Below are 23910 nucleotides of genomic sequence, written 5' to 3' on the forward strand. Positions count from 1 at the left end.
CTATGTGCTTATTCCTCCACCATTACGAGAGTCTTGCTTAAGACAGCAATATAGTATGTCTTAATATCAGCTACAGTGATTCTTCCTACTTCATTCTCCTTTTTCAAAACCATTTTAGCTATTTTAGTTCTGTGGCCTTTCCATATGCACTTTAAAATAAGCTTGGTTTTATCTTTTAAAAAAATCTTCACTGAATTTTATTTATCTTATATTTCGTGCCCCCAAACGGACAAGAAGCTTGTCTTCAGTGTCAGAACTGTATGCTATACTTATTAAAATTTCACGTATAAATAGCACAATGCTATTTGTAAAAGAGGACTCAACAAATATTTCCTCAGTAAACTACTTGCTGAAACAGTCTATCAAGAAAATGGGAATAACATTTTAAGAAGTGCAATGATGCACCTGAACATGTTCACTGCCAAGCAAAAAGAAAGACAAGAAGGGAGAAAGAAGAGGGATGGAAGTGGTCATAGGTTGATAAGAGAAAGAGAGAGTACATGTGTGTATGTGTACATGTGTCAGACAGTGGGAAAGAGAATATGTAAATTTTGATAACAGAGACACTATAAACATTTAGATATTTAACCTAAAGAAGAGATGACTTCAGAAAGCATAATGACTATAAGATAAATTAGATGATTATATTTGACTCTGAAGGCAAAACTAGGACCAATGATTAGGAGAAAAAGAAATTCAGCTTACCATAAAGTAAAATTCTGTAACACTGGAGTTGTCCAATAATTGAATGAATAGGATTCATTTAACATTAAGTTGTTATTGTACAGTAGCTAAGTCAGATCTGACTTTTTGTGACCCAATGGACTGCAGCATGCCAGGCTCCCCTGTCCTTCACTATCTCTCAGAATTTGCTCAAATTCATGTCCGTGGAATCAGTGATGCTATCTAACCAACCCAGCCTCTGCCGTCCCCTATTCCTTTTGCCTTCAATTTTTACCAGCATCAGAGTCTTTCCAGTGAGTCCACTATTCACATCAGGTGGCCAAAGTACTGGAGCTTCAGCTCCAGTCCTTCCAATGAATATTTAGCACTGATTTCCTTTAGCATTGACTGGTTTGATCTCCTTGTTATCCAAGGAACTCTCAAGAGTCCTCTCCAGAACCACAGTACGAAAACATCAATTTTTCAGTGCTTGGCCTTCTTTGTGGTCCAACTCTCAAATCTGTAAATGACTACTGGAGAAGCCATAGCTTCTGACTATATGGACCTTTGTCAGCAAAGTGATGTCTCTGTTTTTAATATGCTGTTTAGGTTGGACATAGTTTTCCTTCCAAGGAGAAAGGGTCTTTTAATTTCATGGTTGCAGTCACCGTCTGTGGTGATTTTGAAGCCCAAGAAAAAAAAAATGTCACTCCTTCCACTTTTTCCCCTTCTATTTGCCAGGAAGTGATGGAATTGGATGCCATGATCTTAGTTTTTTGAATGCTGAGTTTTAAGCCATCTTTTAAACTCTCCTCTTTCACCCTCATCAGAGGCTCTTTAGTTCTTTGTTTTCTGCCATAAGAGTGGTGTCATCTGCATATCTGAGGTTATTGGTATTTCTCCTGGCAATCTTGATTCCAGCTTGCGATTCATCCAGCCCAGGATTTTGCATGATGTACTCTGTACAGAAGTTAAATAAGCAGGGTGAAAATATACAGCCTTGACGTACTCCTTTCCCAATTTGGAACCAGTCTGTTGTTCTAGGTCTGATTCTAACTCTTGCTTCTTGACCTGTATATAGGTTTCTCAGGAGACAGGTAATGTGGTGTGTATTAACACCTCTTTAAAATTTTTCCACTGTTTGTTGTGATCCACACAGTCAAAGGCTTTAGAATGGTCAATGAAACAGAAGTAGATGTTTTTCTGGAATTCTCTTGCTTTCTCTCTGATCCATCGAATGTTGGCAATGTGAACTCTGGTTTTCCTGCCTTTTCTAAACCCAGCCTGGTACTCAAGCAGCACTGAGGGTTGAAATGGATTTCAATCCAGATGTCAATATCAGAAACATAGTTGATAGCCAGAATACTGTGTTGAGAATAATTATAAGACTGCATATATAGTCGGTGGGAAAGGGTCCTATGATCAGTTAAGAATATCTATCACAACCTGGCAGAAAGGAGGGTAACAGAAATACCTTATATTTACTATCTCTGTATCTGGATGTATTATTTTCAGAAATGATTATTCCTTGTTGAGAATTTAGATGTGAGCCAAGTAAAGTGTCTCTAAACTCCGTAAGTCTAGGACTATCCTTTAAATGTTTGATGAAATGATATCTTAAAGTATTTTTAAATGACAGTCCTCAGCTACAATCTTGGATTACTGCTTAAGCAACAAAAAAGCACTTCGGAGTTCTTATACTATAATTCACTCTGGAGACCACAGTACCATCTTAAAAACTGCACTGTACTTTACAATTTTTAATGTGTGCATGTTTTAGTTTTCAGTAAAATTTGTGATTATCAGATATCAACAGAGAAAAGCATGCAAATAGGAAAAGTAAAATTGAGATCTGAAAAATACAAAAATTTTTAACCAAAAATATTATTTTAATGATGTCCCAAAACATTACTAATTAAATCAATCATCATAAGATATCCACAACATAAGATACCCACATCAAAATAAACACTGAGGCAGAAAAATTTTTTTCTTCCCCCATTCCTGTTCTTCACAGAGATTACACTTATCACTTGCAACTCAAAAGAAACACCCATTGCTCTCTTGGCATAAATTATCCAAAGTGAAGTCACTAGACCAGCAGCAGTATCAGTAGCATCACCTGAGAAGGTGTTAGTTAGTTAGTTAGTTAGTTTAGTCACTAATCGTGTCCGACTTATGGGGTTCCAAGAGTCGGACACAACTTAGCGACTAAAACTAAGTAACTAACACGTTCTCAGGTGATGCTACTGATCCTGCTGCTGGTCTAGAGATGCCAATTCTCCAGCCCCATCCAACCTACCAAATCAGAAACTCTGGAGTTTTAACAGCCCTCCATATGACTCTGATGCATATCCTGAAGTTTTCAAACCACTGTCTTAGAAAATGGTTGCTCTTTCTAACACGCCAGGATCCCTTTGCCTGCTTCTCCTTAGTGTCTCTGCTCTCCCACATTTTGTACAACACTAAAGATTTTCTCATCTGAATGATTAATTCACCAATAACTCTGGGAGGATTTCCTACTTTCTTTCCTTTTAAAATGTGAGGCTGCCTTTTAAACCATCCAATAAGTTTTAACATTTTTTATTACACATAAATTATGAGATGTTTAAATAGAGATTTTTAACATTTGAAAACAGGCATAAAAGCAGGCCTATATAAAAGTCATTTTGTAAATGGCCTTTTTCTTTTCATTCCATCTGAAACTATATACCAAATAACACATTTGTGGAAATTTTTAAACTAAATCATTACACCTGTCAGTTTACAAAGAAGAAATCATCCCATGGCCATCAAAATGATCACTTTCTTACAAAAACATCTCTTCTGACATTTATATAATCCACTCCTTCACTGCATTTTACTCACCTGTGTACATAATGCAGCTGATGAACTGAATCAATTGCTATCACCATCTCAGCCAAGTAAAATCGAGCCATGTCTTCAGGCAATCTATCTTCAAATTTGCTGAGTAGAGTAAGCAAATCCCCACCAACATAATAATCCATAACCAGGTACTAGGAATGAAAATATAAAATGTACTCAATAAATATGAGTGAAAAATCAATGTACTTAATGTACAGCAAGGTCAAACAGCACCAGATCAAATACTTTTCTTGTTAGTTAACAAGAAGCTATGTAAGATGACCAGGAGCACTCACAATAAGTCTTAAAAATTTCATAAAGTAGTAAATAATCTTCTAACAACTGGTACAGGGGAAAACATGGGATTATCATTGCTTTGATGTTGTCTTTAAAAGTGAAAAATAACATCATTATCGTCAACCTACAACAACAGACCACAGTTTTACCAACATTTCATATAAGATAGTCATTTATGTTGAATAAATTCATCTTCATCATCACTATATTTTCCTTATTTCATCTTGAACCAGTAAAGACTTTTCTTAGGTATACATAAACAGAGGAGAACTAATTTTAGATACAAACTCTGATGGGTATGTAATATTGTGATTTATAATAAGAAATATATATATTTTTGGAATAGAGCAGAGAATTTCTTAAAACCATTGGAATTTAGAAAGATGGTAATGATAACCCTATATGAGAGACAGCAAAACAGACACAGATGTATAGAAGTCTTTTGAACTCTGTGGGATAGGGCAAGGGTGGGATGATCTGAGAGAATAACATTGAAACATGTATATTATCATATGTGAAACAGATCGTCAGTCCAGGTTCGATGCATGAGATAGGGTGCTCAGGGCTGGTGCACTGGGATGACTCAGAGGGATGGGTTGGGGAGGGAGGTGGGAGGGGGGTTCAGGATGAGGAACACATGTAAACCCATGGCTGATTCATGTCAATGTATGGCAAAAACCACTACAATATTGTAAAGTAATTAGCCTCCAATTAAAATACATAAGTTGAAAAAAAAAACATTGCAATTTCCCAAATGACAAGATAAAGGTGTCTTTTGTTATTTATAACAAGTTCCTTTCAGCTACACTAGAGTTTATAAGGTGACTTTTGGAAAACCTCTAGGAAACCTAAGGATGGGGGCTAGTTGCCTGGGGCACCAACCAAGAGTAGACTATCAGAACTTTCAGTCTCACACCCTCACCCCCAGAACCCTCACTCGTGACCTCCAGGGAAAGGAACTGGAAGTTGAATAAATCATCAACATCCATATGATCCAGCAATCCCACTCCTGGGCATATATCTGGAGGTAATGATAATTCAAAAAGATTCATACACCCTCAATGTTCATAGCAGTACTATTTATGACTGTGGAAGCAACCTGAATGTCCACTGACAGATGAAAGGATAAAGAAGATGTGGTATATATACATAATGGAATACTACTCAATCCTTAAAAGCATGAAATAGTAACACTTGCAGTAACGTAGATGGATGTAGAGATTATCATATTAAGTGAAGTCAGTCAGACAGAGAGAGACAAACACCATATGGTATCGCTTTTCTGTGGAATCCAAAATGTAACACAAATGAACTTATTTTCAAAACAGAAACAGACTCACTCACATACATAGAAAACAAATGTAGGTATGGTTACCAAAGGGGAAAGGAGGTGGGAGAGGGATAAATTAGGAGTTTGGGAATAGCACATATAAACTGTTGTATATAAAATAAACAATAAGGTCCTGCTCCATAGCACAGGGAACTATATTCAATCTTCTATAATAAAACATTATGGAAAAGAATATGTATTCTATGCATGTGTATGTATGTGCATACCTGAATCACACTGCTATACACCAGCAACTAACACAGCATTGTAAATCAACTATGCTTCAATTTAAAAAAAAAATCAATGGCCAATTATTTAATCAATCTAAGCAATCATGCTTAAGTTGTGAGGCTTCATAAAAACTCAGCCTGGGGTTTTACAGAGCACCTAGGCTGACGAACAAGTGGAGGTGCTGGGAGAGTGGTACAGCCTGGGAGTGGGCATGAAGCTCTGTGCCTACCCTTCACATCTCTTTCATTGGGCTATTCCTGAGTTCTGTGAGCTGCTTTAGCAAAGAAACTGAATTTGAGGAAAGGGTGGTAGAAAAATCTCTCATCTACAGCCAGGAGGTCAGAAGCACCAGTAACAACATGGACTTTGCTTTGGGGAGTATATAGTGGGGACATCTTGAAGGACTGATGCCTTCTCTCGGTGGACAGTATCAGAATTGAGTTAAATTAGAGGACACCCAGCTAGTGTGGGAGAATTACTTGACGTGTGGAAAATCCACACATCTAATGTCAGAAGTGAAGTAGTGTGCAATAATGTAAATAAAAACAATAGTGTCCCGTTACAGCGTGTGTACACCAAAAAGATAAAACAAGGAGTACACAACTAAATGCAACCTGGGCTGTTAGATTAGAGACTATGTCTGTCCTAACTTTTCGCTATTTTCTAGACTTCTTCGTTATTTCCTGGATACGTATTACATACACATGAGTATATTGTTATGTTACATAGTTTATGTTATACTAACATAACACTAACATAACATAGTTAGTGAGCGAAAGCTAAACATAGTGGAAAGAAAGAAGGTTTTGTACTCAGAAAGACCTGTATTCAAATTCTAACTGTGGGTTATAAGTAGCTTTTGAAAAATTAATTCCTTTGGCACTTTACCTTCTTATCTATATAACTACAATAATGATACTTTCTCCAGAGTACAGCATTTACAAGAAGGTTAGTAAACAGAATATATTTAAATGCCAGTTATAATGTCTTTAAGGTGATTTTATTATAGAAGAGAGTTACTATTTCAAGTTTATTACCAAGCTGACATTAAGATTTAAAAGTCTTGAGAAAATTCACATTCTTATTACTATACATTAAAATTATAAGCATGGGCAATTTTGTTAAATTAAAAAAAAAAATTTCATTTTGTTAATCCCTGAAAATCAGGAAAACAATATATTTCAAATTATGGTCTACGGTTTACTTGCTGTATTTACTAAGTCTAATGCTTAACAGACTGTCAAGAAGGTTGCGTGTGTGTGTGTGTGCGTGCGTAAAGTTGCTCAGTCATATCCGACTCTTTGCAACCCCGTGGACTATAGCCCGACAGGCTCCTCTGTCCAGACTAATTTAATGTAGTAAAATTTTGTTAACCTAAACATGTTGCTAAAATTGGCGATGGATATGGAGAAGAAATCCACAGCTCTAACTTTAAAAAGAAGTACTCTGAATATAGTAGCAAACATAGAAACTTTTCAAATAAAAAAACGTATCTTTAAAATCTAATATTTATACATAGAAAGTCATAAAACATAACTTACTCTCCAATAAACATTTACTAGGTACCAATCAGGATTTCTTTTTGGTAGCACACAGAGTATGAATAGATCAAAGGCTTTTACATAAAAGCTCTTCTCTCTTGAAAGTGTACTCTATCCTTGCCATACCAGAATCCTAAAGTCTGAGTATACCATCTATCAATAAACAGCTAAAAAATAATCATCCTATCATTTTCCCCATCCACCATCACCATTTAAAACTTAGGCTCTGAGAGTCACCAACTATTTCTACTTTCATCCTCATATGCTTTGTGCTTCTCTTAACAAACCCCAAACTCCATGAACTCCTTCCCTTCCAATCTTTCAGTGTGCATCATGTATCTCTTCTACAGTATACAACCATCCTTGAGACAGAATAAAACGTAAGTACTTAAGTGTTCCTTGCTCTCCTATCCTGCCTGCTAAGAGTGTTCTGCCTCTGACTATTCACATTTCCCCCCACCTTGTCCTCAGAGGTAGAGTATTCAGCAACTGGGGAAAGGAAGAAGCAGAAAACACACAAGGAGACTGGCAAGAGAAAAGAAAATGAACTATACTCGCAACAGAGTTTTATTGTTAGGCAGACAAAACGCATCCAAAAAGGCAGACAAGTAATACTCTCACGTAGGAAAAAAAGGCCCTTTTCCTCTACAACATATCCCGGTGACTGTCTCTAAGTCATTCTTTTATGCTTTCTCCTTTACTATTCACTAAAACATTCAACTAAATCATCAGGGTTTTGTTGAGTCTGCTGCTGCTGCTGCCGCTAAGTCGCTTCAATCATGTCCAACTCTGTGCGACCCCAGAGACAGCAGCTCACCAGGCTCCACCGTCCCTGGGATTCTCCAGGCAAGAACACTGGAGTGGGTTGCCATTTCCTTCTCCAATGCAGGAAAGTGAAAGTGAAGTCGCTCAGTCGTGTCTGACTCTTCGTGACCCCATGGACTGCAGCCTACCAGGCCCCTCTGTCCATAGGATTTTCCAGGCAAGAGTACTGGAGTGGGGTGCCATTGCCTTCTCCATTGTTGAGTCTATTTCCTACTAAATCTGTGAAGTCCATCTACTTCTAACCCTACCAACTATCCTAATCCAGGCTCCGGGCCTCTCTTGATTATATCACTACTGCAAGTTTATGGCCAAAGTGAACAGCTTTCTATAATACATTTATTCTGTAGATAATTTTCTTGGGAGTGGAAAAAAGAATACAGAACAAGAGAGGGACAAATGAAATCATTCACTGATTCCATATTTATATATATATAAAAATAATGTACTAGGTGCTAACATTGCATGTATGCAAGGGAGATACAATTAACAAGACACAGTTCTTGCCTTCGTGGTATTTACAATCTAATGAAGAAAAAATACAAATAAATGGGCATTTTTAATGTAATATAAATCTCTGACAGAGATAAGCAGAGGGTACTGCTGTAGGAAGAGGAAAGGAAAAGAATCTGTTTTTAATCTGGTTCACTTATTCGTCTGAAATTTATTGATTTTTTGTACAAGGTGTGAAGAGTACTTTCTCATATGCAGAGAGTCAATTATTTAAAACAAGTAGTTAAATACTCCATTCTTTCCTCCAACTTAATTGAAATTCCCCTTCATCATATTTTAAGATGCTACATACACTTGGGTCTGCTCTTGGGCACTCTATTCTGCTATAGTTGTCTATTTCTGTATCAGTATCATACTGTTCTCATCAACTAATCAGTAACATTTAATATCCAGTAGGACAAGTATCTACTTCTTACAGGCTGACTACCTTTAAAATACTCAATATGGCAACAATGTCTTTAAACAAGTTTAAGAAAATCAGAGACTGAGAGGCAACATTCAGATGGCATGCTGAGGAGATGATAATCCTAACATAGAGAGGTCCTACCAATTGTCAAGAAGAGGGGAAGGAATCCAGCAAAACTAGGCTGAGGCTATTAACAGGTAACTCACTTAAGAGGAAACACAATTAGCCAATTAATACATAATCAAAACCAAAGCAACAATGAGATATCTTTCATCAATGCGACTAGCAAAAAGATCACTGCTGTTTTAGAGAACGTGAGTTAAAAAACATTGATTTTTTGAAAGATGAGTGACTACAACTATTTGGGAAAGTAATTTCACAGTATTTATTGAATTTTAAAAGATGCATACCCCTCGATCTAGCATTTCCACTCTTAGGAATATCAGTTCACTTCAGTCGCTCAGTCGTGTCTGACTCTTTGCGACCCCATGGACTGCAGCACACCAGGCCTTCCTGTCCATCACCAACTCCCAGAGTTTACTCAAATTCATGTCCATTGAGTCAGTGATGCCATCTGACCATCTCATCCTCTGTTGTCCCCTTCTCCTCCCGCCTTCAAATATAGTCAATTAAAATTAAAGCTCCAGTGTGTAAGGCTTATGGGCAAGTATGCTTACTGCACAGCACTGTTGATAACTGGAGCAAATATGAAAATATGAATAGAGATCAACATCAAAACTGGTAATTGGATCCATTGAATATATTAATTCTGTGAAATATTATACTGTTGCCCAAGAGAAAATTAAACATATATGCCCATGAGATATTTTAAGTGACAACAGCAAGCTGCTGTATAATATATACTTTGTAATTCCATTTTTATAAAAAGGAAGAAAATAGCATATACACACAAACATACAATTCTACAAAGCATAAAAAATGAAAGGATACAATAAAGTTAACATCAGTTACCTTAAGAGGGTGAGACTATTAACTTTTTAACGTATAGAGATCACTGTACAGAGATCACTGTATAGAAGGGAAAAAAAATCTAGTCAAACTGAGGTCAACCATTGGAGCCAAGTTCTGCTAAAGGCCAAAGGTGATGGAGTCAAAGGCAAAGGACAATAAGAATAACCCTAAATATAAAGATATACCTCATTCACATTGAGAGAAAAGAAGAGGTCCAAATGTGGATAAATTTCTATACAGGGGAGAGATGAAAGGAAGATGCTGAGGTCAGAGCATAGAAAGTTAAAGTTCATGCTGGAGTAGCCAATGGCTTTCATTTTCCCCAGAAGTAGGAGTTATAGAATGAAAGTACAGTAATCATAATTTATATAATATCCTGTACTGGAGATAGGGATATGACTGTTTATTCCTATTTTATGGCTATGTAATAAAAGAGAATGAAGATAAATTATTTGCCCAAACATACATTCAAGAGTAGGAAAGTCAGAACTCAGGGTTCTTGATCCTCTGATCAATTTCCATCTTACTCAAATTAGAGAGACTCAGCGTTCAGTAAAAAAAGCTGCCAATATCCATGACATAAACAGCAGGTACTAAGCACCAAGATAACAAAAAAAGAAATTAAGGATACAGGCCGAGTCTTCAGAAATCTTGTATCCCTCCAAAATAAACAGGTCTCTAGATGTGAATATACACATCAGAAAATTTCCAATTCTGAATTTCTAAAAAATCCTTAATTAAAAGTTTTGCTTTTTAAGGAACAACATTCCAAGGAAAGAATGCTAAAGTATGTGAAAACATACAATAAAAGAATGCTATGAAGGCATACGATAAGCCATGTGAAAACATACAATAAATAAAGAGTACAAAGGAAAAAACATTTCACAGACCAGATACGCTTTAGACGTTGTCTTAGGGAAAACACCAAACTCCTTTAGTTATCTTGTTCTAACATGAAGAGATTAATAGTCAGTCCTTAGAGCCCCACTTTTATTTATCCCTTCTAGCTTTTTGTTTTTTCACTCTTTACAAAAATACCTTTCTAACTATTCCTATCTTCAGTACAAACTGGATTCTTGTAAGAATTTGAAGTTCATATGACTAAATACAATTCAATAAATATCTGTCACCCACTAATCAGTTTACAAATGCTGATTCAAAAAGTAAAACTTTTGCTTTAAATATCTTTTTGTTTTTTCCTCAAACAACAACAAAAATAACTAAATAGGAAAGAGTGGATAAAAAATATGAAGAAGAAAATTTTGTTGATTTGTAATATTCTAAATGATGTCTAAGTGAGTAAGTTTATGTGTCCATATACATGTTACCAAGTAGGCTTGGCTTTAGTGAGTTTTTCTTAAGGGAAAAAATGTTCTAATCACATCTTAATATCATTCATTAAATTATTCAACTTCTTCCTAGTAAATAAAATGCACATATGCTATGATTATTGTTTCATAAACTGACTATAGTGAATCTGAACTTATTACAAATGAAAGTCAAGTTACTGAATATTTATCACAGCTTTCTTGAACTGTATAGCTCTGAAAATTCTATTACTTGTTTGACTGGTTTAGGGCTACTAGGGTTAAAAGTTATTCTGGAAAATAACTATGTATAATAAAATTTCCTTTTGGGTATCTACAGTTAGGCTTGTCAATATTTTTAAATGATTTTATTTTCTTATATTTTATAAATATTCAAAAGAAAATCTTTGATGATAACTAAGATAATTTAGGACTTCTGACTCATACCATGAAGGTTTCTGTAAGGAAAAATTGACACTTTACAGGAGATCTGAGTTCTAGAGCATTTCAGTCCTCCTCAGTTATTGTGAAACTTTAATTCTAATATAATTAATGACTGGCTATACACACAGTTTCTTAAAATGTCTCTGAAAAAGAAGTATTAATCCTGGTGTCAAATACAAAAAGCAAAGACTCAATAACTCAGAGGACAGAGAATCTCTGAGCTATAAATCAGGCTTTTTAAATTAAAAATTAGGTAAAATTTTGCTATATAAAATTTGGTATTTGAACACTTTATTTCCATTCTATATATCTCTATATTTATAGCAAAATATAGATTTTAAGCAAACCATAAATATACAGTGTTATATCTATCCACAGTAGAATACACTGTCATAGTGGTCTATAGTCCTTATCTTAAAATTTTTGCAAAGCTATGATAAACTGTTACAATTTTGCTAAGCAAATACTTGGCACATGTTTGACTTACTTTTAAATTTGCTTATCTACGCAGATTATATTTGAAATGATACATTCATCCCTAAAATTTCATGTAAGTATGGTAAATTCAAGTCAAATATTCCATTCAATTTAACAACTGAGCAACTAAAATGTGCAAAGCTCTATGTCATGACTTTTAGGCAATAGACTATAAGTCACAATAAAAAATATGGTTTATATGAACATTCAGTAATCATAATAAAAGAAATAAATGTTATGAAATAATATTTATTCCTATTACTCGAACTCTATCATTTTCTATTCTATTTAATTTTTTAAGTGCTGGTTGTAACCTACTAAATTGGTTTTATAACTCACTGCTAAGTCACTTCAGTCGTGTCCGACTCTGTGCAACCCCATAGACAGCAGCTCACCAGGCTCCCCCATCCCTGAGATTCTCCAGGCAAGAACACTGGAGTGGGTTGCCATTTCCTTCTCCAATCATGAAAGTGCAAAGTGAAAGTGAAGTCGCTCAGTCGTGTCCGACTCTTCATGACCCCATGGGCTGCAGCCTACCAGGCTCCTCCATCCATGGGATTTTCCAGGCAAGAGTACTGGAGTGGGGTGCCATGCCTTCTAACTCACTAATGGGTCACAATTTGAAGTTTGAAAAACACTACTATACTCTGGAAGCATGTATGGAGTATAAGGACAAGTAATGACCCTGCTTGAACACCTTGACCTGTCCTGATATCAGATAAACCCCACAACTATTAAGTTTCACTAATCTCTGATTATATTTTAGCTAAAGATAACAGGGTTCATGTCATTTATTCAAAAAAATTTTTAAGTTGTACCAAAAAAATCAAAGATACATACACACACACACACACACACACACGTTAATCATATAACAGCAGTACTAAAAATGTAAAGGTAAAATGAAATAGGAAATATTAATTCAAATTGTGAATTCTGAATTTAAGACACAGAATTTGAGCACAGTTTTAAAGTACTGGCTAGACTTCAACAGGACTAGTGGCAGGAAGAGGAAGAGGAGTGACATAGTATGAAAGGTATTATGGAAAATAAAAATGAAGAAGAGTATAGAAGAGTACAGAGGATGTTCAAGAATGGAGGGTATTCCACTGAGGCTGAAACACAGGATTTGGGTGGGCACAGTATTTCCAGTCATCTCTTTTTTATTTAGCACCTTGGACTACAAGGAGATCAAATCAGTCAATCCTAAAGGAAATCAATCCTGAATATTCATTGGAAGGACTGATGCTGAAGCTGAAGCTCTGATATTTTGGCCACCTGATGCAAAGGGCCAACTCATTAGAAAAGACCCTGATGCTGGGAAAGATTGAAGGAAGGAGTAGAAGGGGACAGCAGAGGATAAGATGGTCAGATGGCATCACCGACTCGATGGATGTGAGCAAGCTCCGGGAGATGGTGAAGGATAGGGAAGCCTGGTGTGCTACAGTCTGCGGTATCGCAAAGAGTTGGACATGAATGAACAATAACAACAAGACTACACTGTTAATGGTTTCCTCTACCAACTCTTCTTGCTTTAGCTTTCATGGTGCAGTGTTATGATTCTCTTTCTTGCTTGGATCATGCCCACAAGTTTTCTACTTCAGGTGTCCTATCTCCATCTTCTCTAGGCACATCTGTTTTCTCTTTTCACAAGCACTATTTATTGATTCTCATTCGCTCCTTGTATTCACTGTTATCTGCAAAAGGTGTTGGCCAAGTTTTCTTGTAAAGGACTACATAGTAAATAGGGTTTAGGCTTGGCAGGCAAGAGGCAAAATCAAAATAACATATAGGTACATATATAATAACAAAAAATTTCCACATATTTCATTAGCAAAATTCAAAATATAATGATAATTAGTACAATTTTGGTAATACAGACTACTAATGAGAAAATGTAATCCTTTTGTAAGCAGAGGAGAATATAAAAGTTTGTTTAACTGGGGCTCAAAGTTAGTGATCCCTATCATCAAAAGAAAGTTGAAGTGAAAGTCTCTGTTGCTGCTGCTGCTAAGTCACCTCAGTCATGTCCGACTCTGTGCGACCCCACAGACGGCAGCCCAACAGGCTCCCCCGTCCCTGGGATTCTCCAGGCAAGAACACTGGAGTGGGTTGCCATTCCTTCTCCAATGCGTGAAAGTGAAAAGTGAAAATGAAGTCGCTCAGTTGTGTCCGACCCTCAGCGACCCCATGGACTGCAGCCTTCCAGGCTCCTCCGTCCGTGGGATTTTCCAGGCAAGAGTACTGGAGTGGGGTGCCAAAAGTCTCTGAGTCAATTTCAACTCTTTGCAACCCCATGGACTATACAGGCCATGGAATTCTCCAGGCCAAAATACAGGAGTGGGTAGCTGTTCCCTTCTCTAGGGGATCTTACCGACCCAGGAATTGTACCGGGGTCTCCTGAATTGCAGGCAGATTCTTCACCAGCTCAACTAATAGGGAAGCCTCAAGTCATCAAAAATCTACTGCAAATGTAAATCTGTAAATGCTGATCTACGATGAGATTCTACACATCCCATCTGTGAAACTATCTATTCACAAGAAAAGGTACTGGTGTCAGTTCATGAGTATATAGTTTTGATTGAGCATATTCCTCAGCTGTAAGGCATTTATAGAACGCGATTGAATTTTTCTCCTGATACTTGGGTTTAAGCATGTCATTACTGCAGATTAACCACTTCTAAGTCAAAGTTAAATGGAAGTTCTTCACTGCCCAGTTAAACGAATTTTGAACTATGAGCATCTCCTTTGCACTCGCATCAAGTGCCAAGAACTGATGTTAGAACTGTAGTTTGACCTCAAAATATCTATCTGCTGCAAATCTATATGGAAATGGAGATCTCTCTCCTTTTCACTTTTGACAATATGGGAAGTAGATACAGCAACTTGACATTTCTTGTAACTCAAACATTAGCTGTCAAAATGACTTCACCACAGCATAGTTTTTCATATAAGTGTTGTTTTGCCTTGTAATCTTATATTAAATTTATTTTGAAAACATATCAAGTCTACAGGAAAAGCTAATTTCCAAGCCTATTCAATACTTTACAATAATGGTTGAAGGGGGTTTGGGGTTCAGAAATATTTCAGCCAGCCCTTTGTTCAAAATACTGTAATAAAACATTACCATTGCAAAATCAGTGAATGGGTGTATGGCATACCAAGAATGTTTGGCTTTTGATTTGACAAAAAAAAAAAAAACCCCACAGAAATGATAATAGTTGTTTCCAAAAAACTGAATGAAACACAACTTTGATACTACTGGTTCAATACATAATAGATTCAAATACTTGCAGCAAGTTGCCTGCTGATTAACACAAAAATGAACATCCACAGGCTTCAAGTACCTATTATTTTCACATAATTTGTAAATCTGTCCAAATAAGCCTTTTCCTGTTTTACCACACTCCATTGTAACACATTTTAGCAGATTACAATTCAGGTTGTATCAAAACAATATTTTCTCAACTTCTTTGAAAATACTAGGTTGGTGCAAAAGTAACTGCAGTTTGTGCATTGTTGAAATCTGACTTTGATACTGGAATATATTCTTAAATAAATGTGGTTATGTTATGTATCATTTTAATGCACATTTCTCGCTTTATTTTTTTTTTTTTGCTACTGACTTATTACTTGCTGTTTACTTTATATTTATTTTAGACTAGGGAAATGATGTTAGACCAAAAAGTAAATTCAAGCAATTTTCTTCAGTTCAAAATGGCTCATAAAGCAGCAGAGACAACTCACAACATCAACAATGCATTTGGTCCAGGAACTGCTAAAGAATGTACAGTGGTGGTTCAAGAAATTTTGCAAAGGAGACAAGAGCCTTGAAGATGAGGAGCACAGTGGCCATACATTGAAAGTTTACAACGTCCATTACAAAAGCCATTACAGAAGCTGATCCTCTTACAACTACACGAGAAGTTGTCCAAGAATTCAATACTGGCATTCAGTGTTCAATGCCATTCTACAGTCATTTGGCATTTGAAGCAAATTGGAAAGTTGAAAAGGCTCAATAAGTGGGTGCCTTATGAGCTGACTGAAAAATCAAAAAAATCATCGCTTTGAAGTGTCATCATCTTTTGTTTTACTCAACAGTGAACTATTTCTTGATCGAATTGTGATGTGTGACAAAAAGTGGATTTTATACGACAATTGGTGACGACCAGCTCAATGGCTGGACCGAGAAGTTCCTCCAAAGCACTTCCCAAAGCCAAATTTGCACCAAATAAAAGGACATGGTGACTGTTTGGTGGTCTGTTCCAAGTCTGATCTACTACACCTTTCCGAATCCCAGCAAAATCATTACATCTGAGAAGCAGGCTCAGCAAATCGATGAGATGCATCGAAAACTGCAATGCCGGCAGCTAGCACTGGTCAACAGAAAGGGCCCAATTCTCCATGCTAATGCCCGATTGCACAATCAATGCTTCCCAAGTTGAAGGAATTAGGCTACGAAGTTTTGCCTCATATGCCATATTCACCTGCCCTCTTGCCAACCGACTACCACTTCTTCAAGTATCTAGACAACTCACTGCAGGGAAAATGCTTCCACAACCAGCAGAATGTGGAAAATACTTTCCAAGAGTTCATTAAATCCCAAAGCATGGATTTTTACACTACAGGAATAAACTTATTTCTTGTTGGCAAAAATGTGTTGATTGTAATGGTTCCTATTTTGATTAATGAAGATATATTTGAGCCTAGTTATAATGATTTAAAATTCATGGTCCAAAACTGCAATTACGTTTGTGCCAACCTAATAATATGACAATAATGATTCCACAAAAACTGTTCAGAGAGGCTAATTCCTCAGATATTTCAAACTCAAACACTGATTCCTCAAATAACAAGGATTGAGCAGAATCAGCAACATCTTTCCACTCAAGAGTCAAAGAAAACCTCTCAATGTGATAAGAAATGATTATATCTCTCTGCTTTTATAATCCACCATTGATGCTCCTTCCAATATCCTCAATTCTTTGAGTAACTGTTCTCCTTAAGTCTTAGACAAGTTTATTTTCCATGGACACATTTCTTTGGCTGCTGCAATCATATATGATTTCATTAACTCAATATTGGTCAATGGCTTTCCTTGCTTGGTTAATAAATGAGACACTCAGGTACTATAGCTGCAGCCTCACTTTCATTTTTTATTTTGTGAAGAGATTCTGCTATGGTAAGATATTAGGTTACATTTTCTAGCTTTTCTGACTGCTGCTTTCCTGTGAGTTATGAATGTTGTGATGAGTGCTCAGTTTAGCAGTGTAGACATTTACTGTATTCTATTAGTACAAGTGAAGCACAGTGGTGTAATAAACACCATGCTGTAATTTATTAATAAAATAATCCACAATCTACTGTGCCTTAAGAGCATGATATTTGAAAAATCTACCTTATTTTGACATGAGGCATATGTGCTATTAATTTAAATAAAAAATGCCATGGTATAGCGAGATATATAATACATACATATATATATACACACACACATATATACAGCACTTGAAATGTCACTGCAATTTATAGTCTGCTGAGCACAGCAAGCACTGAGTAACACATACAGTGCCAGTCTCCATCACAACTAGTCAACTTTGCCACTGAGGCACAAAAGCAGCCATAGGTAGTGTGCAAATCAACAGTATGGCTATGTCAATAAAACTACAGACAGTGAAATGCGAACTTTAAAAGACTCACAAGTCGCAAAACTCTTCTTTTGATTCCCTTTCAACTATTTTAAAATATAAAAATAATTCTCAGCTTGCAGGCTGTGTGAAAATAGGTGGTGGTCCAGATTTAAACCACAAGTCAGAGCTTACCAAAATCTATAAGATAATAACTCCAAAATAAATGGTGCTATTCACCCTTAGAAACACCAGACTAATATCTATAACCCATTAAGTAGATCACACTATAATTCAAACCCAACATATACCAAATTAAACTAACCATTTTCCCATCTACTCTAAATTTTATCTTCCTTCCTATATGCCCCAACTCCGGAATCAACCACCAAGTACTGAACCCCTAAGTCAGACACCAGAAAATGGAATCATTTTGATTCCTCTCTCTGCCACTGACATTCACTCTAACACAAGTTCTAATTATTTTACTTCCTAAATAGTACCTGAATCCATCCCCTCCATCACCTTTATTCAAATCCTCATTACCTGTCACCTGAATATTGTCTCCTAACTAGTCTCTCTAGTCTGCTGCTGTTGCTGCTAAGTCGCTTCAGTCGTGTCCAACTCTGTGCGACCCCATAGACGGCAGCCCACCAGGCTCCCCTGTCCCTGGGATTCTCCAGGCAAGAATACTGGAGTGGGTTGCCATTTCCTTCTCCAATGCATGAAAGTGAAAAGTGAAAGGGAAGTCGCTCAGTCGTGCCCGACTCTTAGCGACCCCATGGACTGAAGCCTACCAGGCTCCTCAGTCCATGGGATTTTCCAGGCAAGAGTACTGGAGTGGGGTGCCATTGCCTTCTCCGAGTCTCTCTAGTCTAGCCCTCTGAAATCCATCCTTCACACTGCTGCTAAGATGTTCTATATAAAATACAAAACTGATTATCACACTGTCCTTAAAATCCTCCTTGAAATTAGAATAAAATTTGAACTCTTCTGCATGGCCTACACCCAGGAAGCCTCATTTTACATATCTCTCCCCTCCTTATCATAACCCTATTAAGCCTTCCTCTCATTCCTCTGACAACCCCATCCTTTCCTGCCACAAACCCTTCTACAGTCCTAAAACAGCAGTTTTGCTCCAAGAAAGAACCCTGAAAAAGCATGACAGAAAGTAGAAGGAGGAAAGCTAAGATATCAATCAGGGCAGCTGCATTTCTATATGCTTCACTGTCTAGGCTTTCAGATATGAAAGTGAAAGTCAAAGCCACTTTGTAATGTTCGACTCTTTGTGATCCCATGGACTATACAGTCCATGGAATTTTCCAAGCCAAAATACAGGAATGGGTACCTGTTCCCTTCTCCAGGGGATCTTCCCAACCCAGGGATCGAAACCAGGTCTCCTGCATTGCAGGCAGATTCTTTACCAACTAAGCTGGCTTTCAGATATAATGTCATTTTAAAAATCACACACACGAGTTCTATGATTTAAAAAAAGTTTGCTTTTGAAACTCATGGCTGTTACAGTCTAATTTACATACCATAATGTATAAAGTGCTAAACAGTATGACTTATGTATCTCTCCTCTTTCATCGCCAAAGCCTCTTTCTCTATCCTCCATCAATAGGAACATAACAGGTGGCTTCAGATCCCCATGTTCACCAACCCTTCTCTGCCTCTTCTCCATTCTTGGTTTAGCCAACTTACACTTGTCTTGGAAGAGCCCTTCTTGACTTTATATCTTTGAATAAATGTTATATTTTTCTTTATAAGAAACAATGTGAAAATATTATTTAATTGACTGTGAATTTCTTATCTGGCTTCCCTCACAAGAATGTAAGAATAAGATCTTTGTCTGTCTTATTTACTACCAAATTGCTAGAATCTAAAGAACAGTGCCAAGCACACAGGACATGTCCAATAAATGTTTATCAAATGAAAAATGTCTTAGTAATTTTATGTTCCAGTACATAGTGTAGTGGCTGGCACAAAGCAGTCACTAAGCATATGCATGCCAAAAAATAAATCTTAAAATAAAAATTGGGGTCAGAAAATGAAGACCCCTGAGTAATAGCCCAGGAATCTTATGTTCAACTGTGATAGATTCTGTCTTATTTCCCTATTCACTTGTTCATCTCTTCAATCTTCATTTGGCAGTGTTTCTAATAGTTTGATTTTCCTCCAAGCTCTCCCCCAACTTCTTTTGTCTAGTGGTCCATGACGTTAATATAAAATTAAACAAAGCCTACATTTTAAATATGGCTCTACTTAAAGAAGCACATGACAACTTTGAAAAATATGTAAAATTCTAAATAGTAATAGAATACTATTACATTTACAATACAAATAAAATACATTGACAGAATCATGGGGAAAAAATCCTGACCACCTTTTACAGAATTTAAATGTTTGGATTTGACTTACTTACTAAAAAACATTAAAAATTCCAATTGAAAGGTATGAAATTACCCAGGGAAACAATCATATATCAAACTTATACTCTGTGAAATACAGTGGTTTTCTAAATAACATTTACATTTAAACAATGCTTCACAGAAAATAATGCTAAATTTTGCCAATAAAAAGATAATAAATATATAGAAACATAGAACAATGATTCTTACTAAGTTATTGTCATCCTGGAAAGCATAATGCAAAGTTGTAATCCATTTATTGTCTCCATTCACTAACACATCCCTTTCTTCACGAAAACATGCTGTCTGAAAAGGAAAAAAATAAATTTTTAGATAAAGAATACTTTATGTAAAACTAGGAATATATTATGCAAACAATTACTCAAATATTATACTTTCTGTTCTGAAAAAGGAATACATTATATGTATTATATATTATATGACTTTCCAACATTATTATACGATATAATAATAATAAAGTCAAATAATAAAGTCATATAATGCTGTTATTTCCAACAACATTATATGACTTTCCAATAAATCAAGTTTCAAAGAACCCTCAAAAACTGAACAACTGAATAGTAAACTTAAAAGTATTTTATATTTGAAATTACTGTTATAGTTCAAAAAATCAGAAAAGTATGCAGAATTATTTAACAACCATGGTTCACTCTACCATTTAGATAACATAAATGTCAACAATGTCACATTTACTCCTAACCTATTTGCTTTTAAGAAAATAGAAGTTGCAGCCTTCCTATTTCTAGAGAAGTATCAGTTCTTCCTCTAAGAAAAATGAAGAATCTGAAGTTAGTATATATTCCTCCCACCACATGCTCTATTACACATGTGTCCAAAAACAATAGAAATGCTCTGTGTTTTGAAAATTTCTGTGAATAGTGTCACTGTATCTATTCCCTTTGCAACATGATCACTTTTTAATCAATAATGGCTGTTTAATTTTTAATTGCTACAGTATTCCATTCTATGATCATAGCAGAATTGCCTCATGTAACCCGTCCCAATCATGAAAACATAGGTTATTCCCATTTTTGCATCATTTCAATATTGCAATAAATATATTTGTACAAATGTACAAGAGTTTCTCTAGGGTATACACTTGGAAGCAGAAATACTAGACTTAAGCATTTTCAATTTTATCAGACACAACCTAGTTTCTTTCCCAAGTGCTATACCAATTTCTACCTTCACCCCAGTGTATGAAATTACCCATTTTCCACAACATCCTGAACTCCATTTGGCACTGCTAGACTTTTAAGCATGTTTCAATAAGATGGGTATGAAATAATATTTCATCATTCTTTAATTAGCATTTTCTTAATTACAGGTGCAAATAAATAACTTACATATGCTAATTGGATATCTGAGTTTTCTCTTTGAAAAACTCCTTTTGCCCATTTTTTCTAAAGGATTATCTTTTTCTGATTTATAAAAGTTTTAATTTATTCTCAGGATATACTTCCATCATTACAAAGATACAGCCTGGAGAATCTTAGAAATATGTTACTAAAAATAAAAAATAACTGTGTATGATACAATTCTACAATATATATATATATTTTTTTAGAAGTAATATAAGTTTATTTAATTAGTGAATCTATTTAAGATTAGGTAGTACATATTCAAGTAAAGTAAACATTTATACTTATGTATTTTACTTAATAATGACAAATCATAGATGACATAACTTGCAAAAAATAAAACAAGTAATATTAAACTTGTCTCATTAACTAAATTATTTGAAAGTGAACTCTTAAAACATTTCTGAGCTGAATATTTTTTATTTTATTTTATTTTTTTTTCCTGTAGAACTTTTTTTTTTTTAATTTAATTTTTTTTTCTAATTTTATTTTATTTTTAAACTTTACATAATTGTATTAGTTTTGCCAAATACAATATATTTTTTAATTTTTAATTTAAATAACCACTATGCCAGCAAGTTTCAAAACAAACTGAAAGGTAAAGTAGAAACTGAAACGCTCCCTCCTAGATTCATTGTCCCCTTGTTACATCCAATGATTAACACCAGTAACTCAGTTGAATTTCTTCTCAGAAAATGTCTTTGTACATACACAAACAGAGACACATGCACATAGACACACACACCCTATATTCATATGGTATCCCATCTGCCGTAACTTTTCTTTCTTTACACAAACGAGATCACAGTGCTCTATAAATCATTTTTTCAAGTAACAACATATCTGAACAGCCTTCCATACCTGTACATAGAAAGCTACCTAATTTTTCTCAATGGCTATACCATATTTCATACACATTTAAAAATCATCATGCAGTATCCTACACATAGTAGGTACCTAGTAATTTATTTCCCACAAGATAAATTCACTAGTCATGATATACAAAACTACTCACATTATCTAAGTGCCCTAATTTTTTTCATGTATTTCCATAAATTTTATTTGATGCAATAGAATTTCTTTTTAAAATTAATTTATTTATTTTAATTGGAGGCTAATTACTTTACAATATTGTGGTGGTTTTTGCCATACAGCAACATGAATCAGCCACGGGGGCACATGTTGTCCCCTCAGCCTGAACCCCCCTTCCACCGCTCTCCACACCCCATCCCTCTGGGGTCTCCCAGAGCACCGGATTTGAGGGCCCTGCTTCATGCATCGAACTTGCACTGGTCATCTATTTTACATATGGTAATGTACATGTTTCAAGCTAGTCTCTCAAATCATTCCACCCTCGCCTTCTCCCAGAGTCCAAAAATCTGTTCTTTACATCTGTATCTCTTTTGCTGTCTGATGCAACAGAATTTCTAAAGCCACTCATTAAACAGCATCACCAAGGAAAATCTTAAAAACAAATAAAACTTAAACCAAATGAATGGGCAATTTACTCATAAATTCAATTATTAAAATCTACCATAATTATGCTTCTGTTCACTTTAGGGGGAAAATAGTATCATTTGACATCAGATCAGATCAGTCGCTCAGTCGTGTCCGACTCTTTGTGACCCCATGAATCGCAGCACGCCAGGCCTCCCTGTCCATCACCAACTCCCGGAGTTCACTCAAACTCACGTCCATCAAGTCAGTGATGCCATCCAGCCATCTCATCCTCCGTCATCCCCTTCTCCTGACCCCAATCCCTCCCAGCATCAGAGTCTTTTCCAATGAGTCAACTCTTCGCATGACGTGGCCAAAGTACTGGAGTTTCAGCTTTAGCATCATTCCTTCCAAAGAAATCCCAGGGCTGATCTCCTTCAGAATGCACTGATTTGATCTCCTTGCAGTCCAAGGGACTCTCAGGAGTCTTCTCCAACACCACAGTTCAAAAGCATCAATTCTTCGGCCCTCAGCTTTCTTCACAGTCCAACTCTCACATCCATACATGACGACAGGAAAAACCATAGCCTTGACTAGACGAACCTTTGTTGGCAAAGTAACGTCTCTGCTTTTCAATATGCTATCTAGGTTGGTCATAACTTTCCTTCCAAGGAGTAAGCGTCTTTTAATTTCATGGCTGCAGTCACCATCTGCAGTGATTTTGGAGCCCCCAAAAATAAAGTCTGACACTGTGTCCACTGTTTCCCCATCTATTTCCCATGAAGTGATGGGATCGGATGCCATGATCTTCGTTTTCTGAATGTTGAGCTTTAAGCCAACTTTTTCACTCTCCACTTTCACTTTCATCAAGAGGCTTTTTAGTCCCTCTTCACTTTCTGCCATAAGGGTGGTGTCATCTGCATATCTGAGGTTATTGATATTTCTCCCGGCAATCTTGATTCCAGCTTGTGCTTCTTCCAGCCCAGCGTTTCTCATGATGTACTCTGCATATAAGTTAAATAAGCAGGGTGACAATATACAGCCTTGACGAACTCCTTTTCCTATTTGGAACCAGTCTGTTGTTCCCATGTCCAGTTCTAACTGTTGCTTCCTGATCTGCATACAAATTTCTCAAGAGGCAGGTCAGATGGTCTGGTATTCCATCTCTTTCAGAATTTCCCACAG

General features: G+C 36.1%; 1 protein-coding gene across 11 annotated transcripts in view; it reads right to left on the reverse strand.

Moving 5' to 3' along the window:
- CDC42BPA (CDC42 binding protein kinase alpha) overlaps positions 1–23910 on the reverse strand; it is a 297315-nt gene that overhangs the window by 165657 nt on the left and 107748 nt on the right. For all 11 annotated transcript variants that reach the window (XM_024976363.2, XM_059875458.1, XM_024976359.2 and 8 more), the window contains exons 4-5: positions 20117–20212; positions 3532–3680 (exon numbers count right to left, since the gene is read on the reverse strand). In XM_024976363.2, coding sequence (XP_024832131.1) covers positions 3532–3680; positions 20117–20212 — 245 coding nt within the window. The remainder of the gene's footprint in view (positions 1–3531; positions 3681–20116; positions 20213–23910) is intronic.

The sequence above is a fragment of the Bos taurus genome, chromosome 16 (assembly GCF_002263795.3).
Source record: "Bos taurus isolate L1 Dominette 01449 registration number 42190680 breed Hereford chromosome 16, ARS-UCD2.0, whole genome shotgun sequence".
Lineage (NCBI taxonomy): Eukaryota > Metazoa > Chordata > Mammalia > Artiodactyla > Bovidae > Bos > Bos taurus.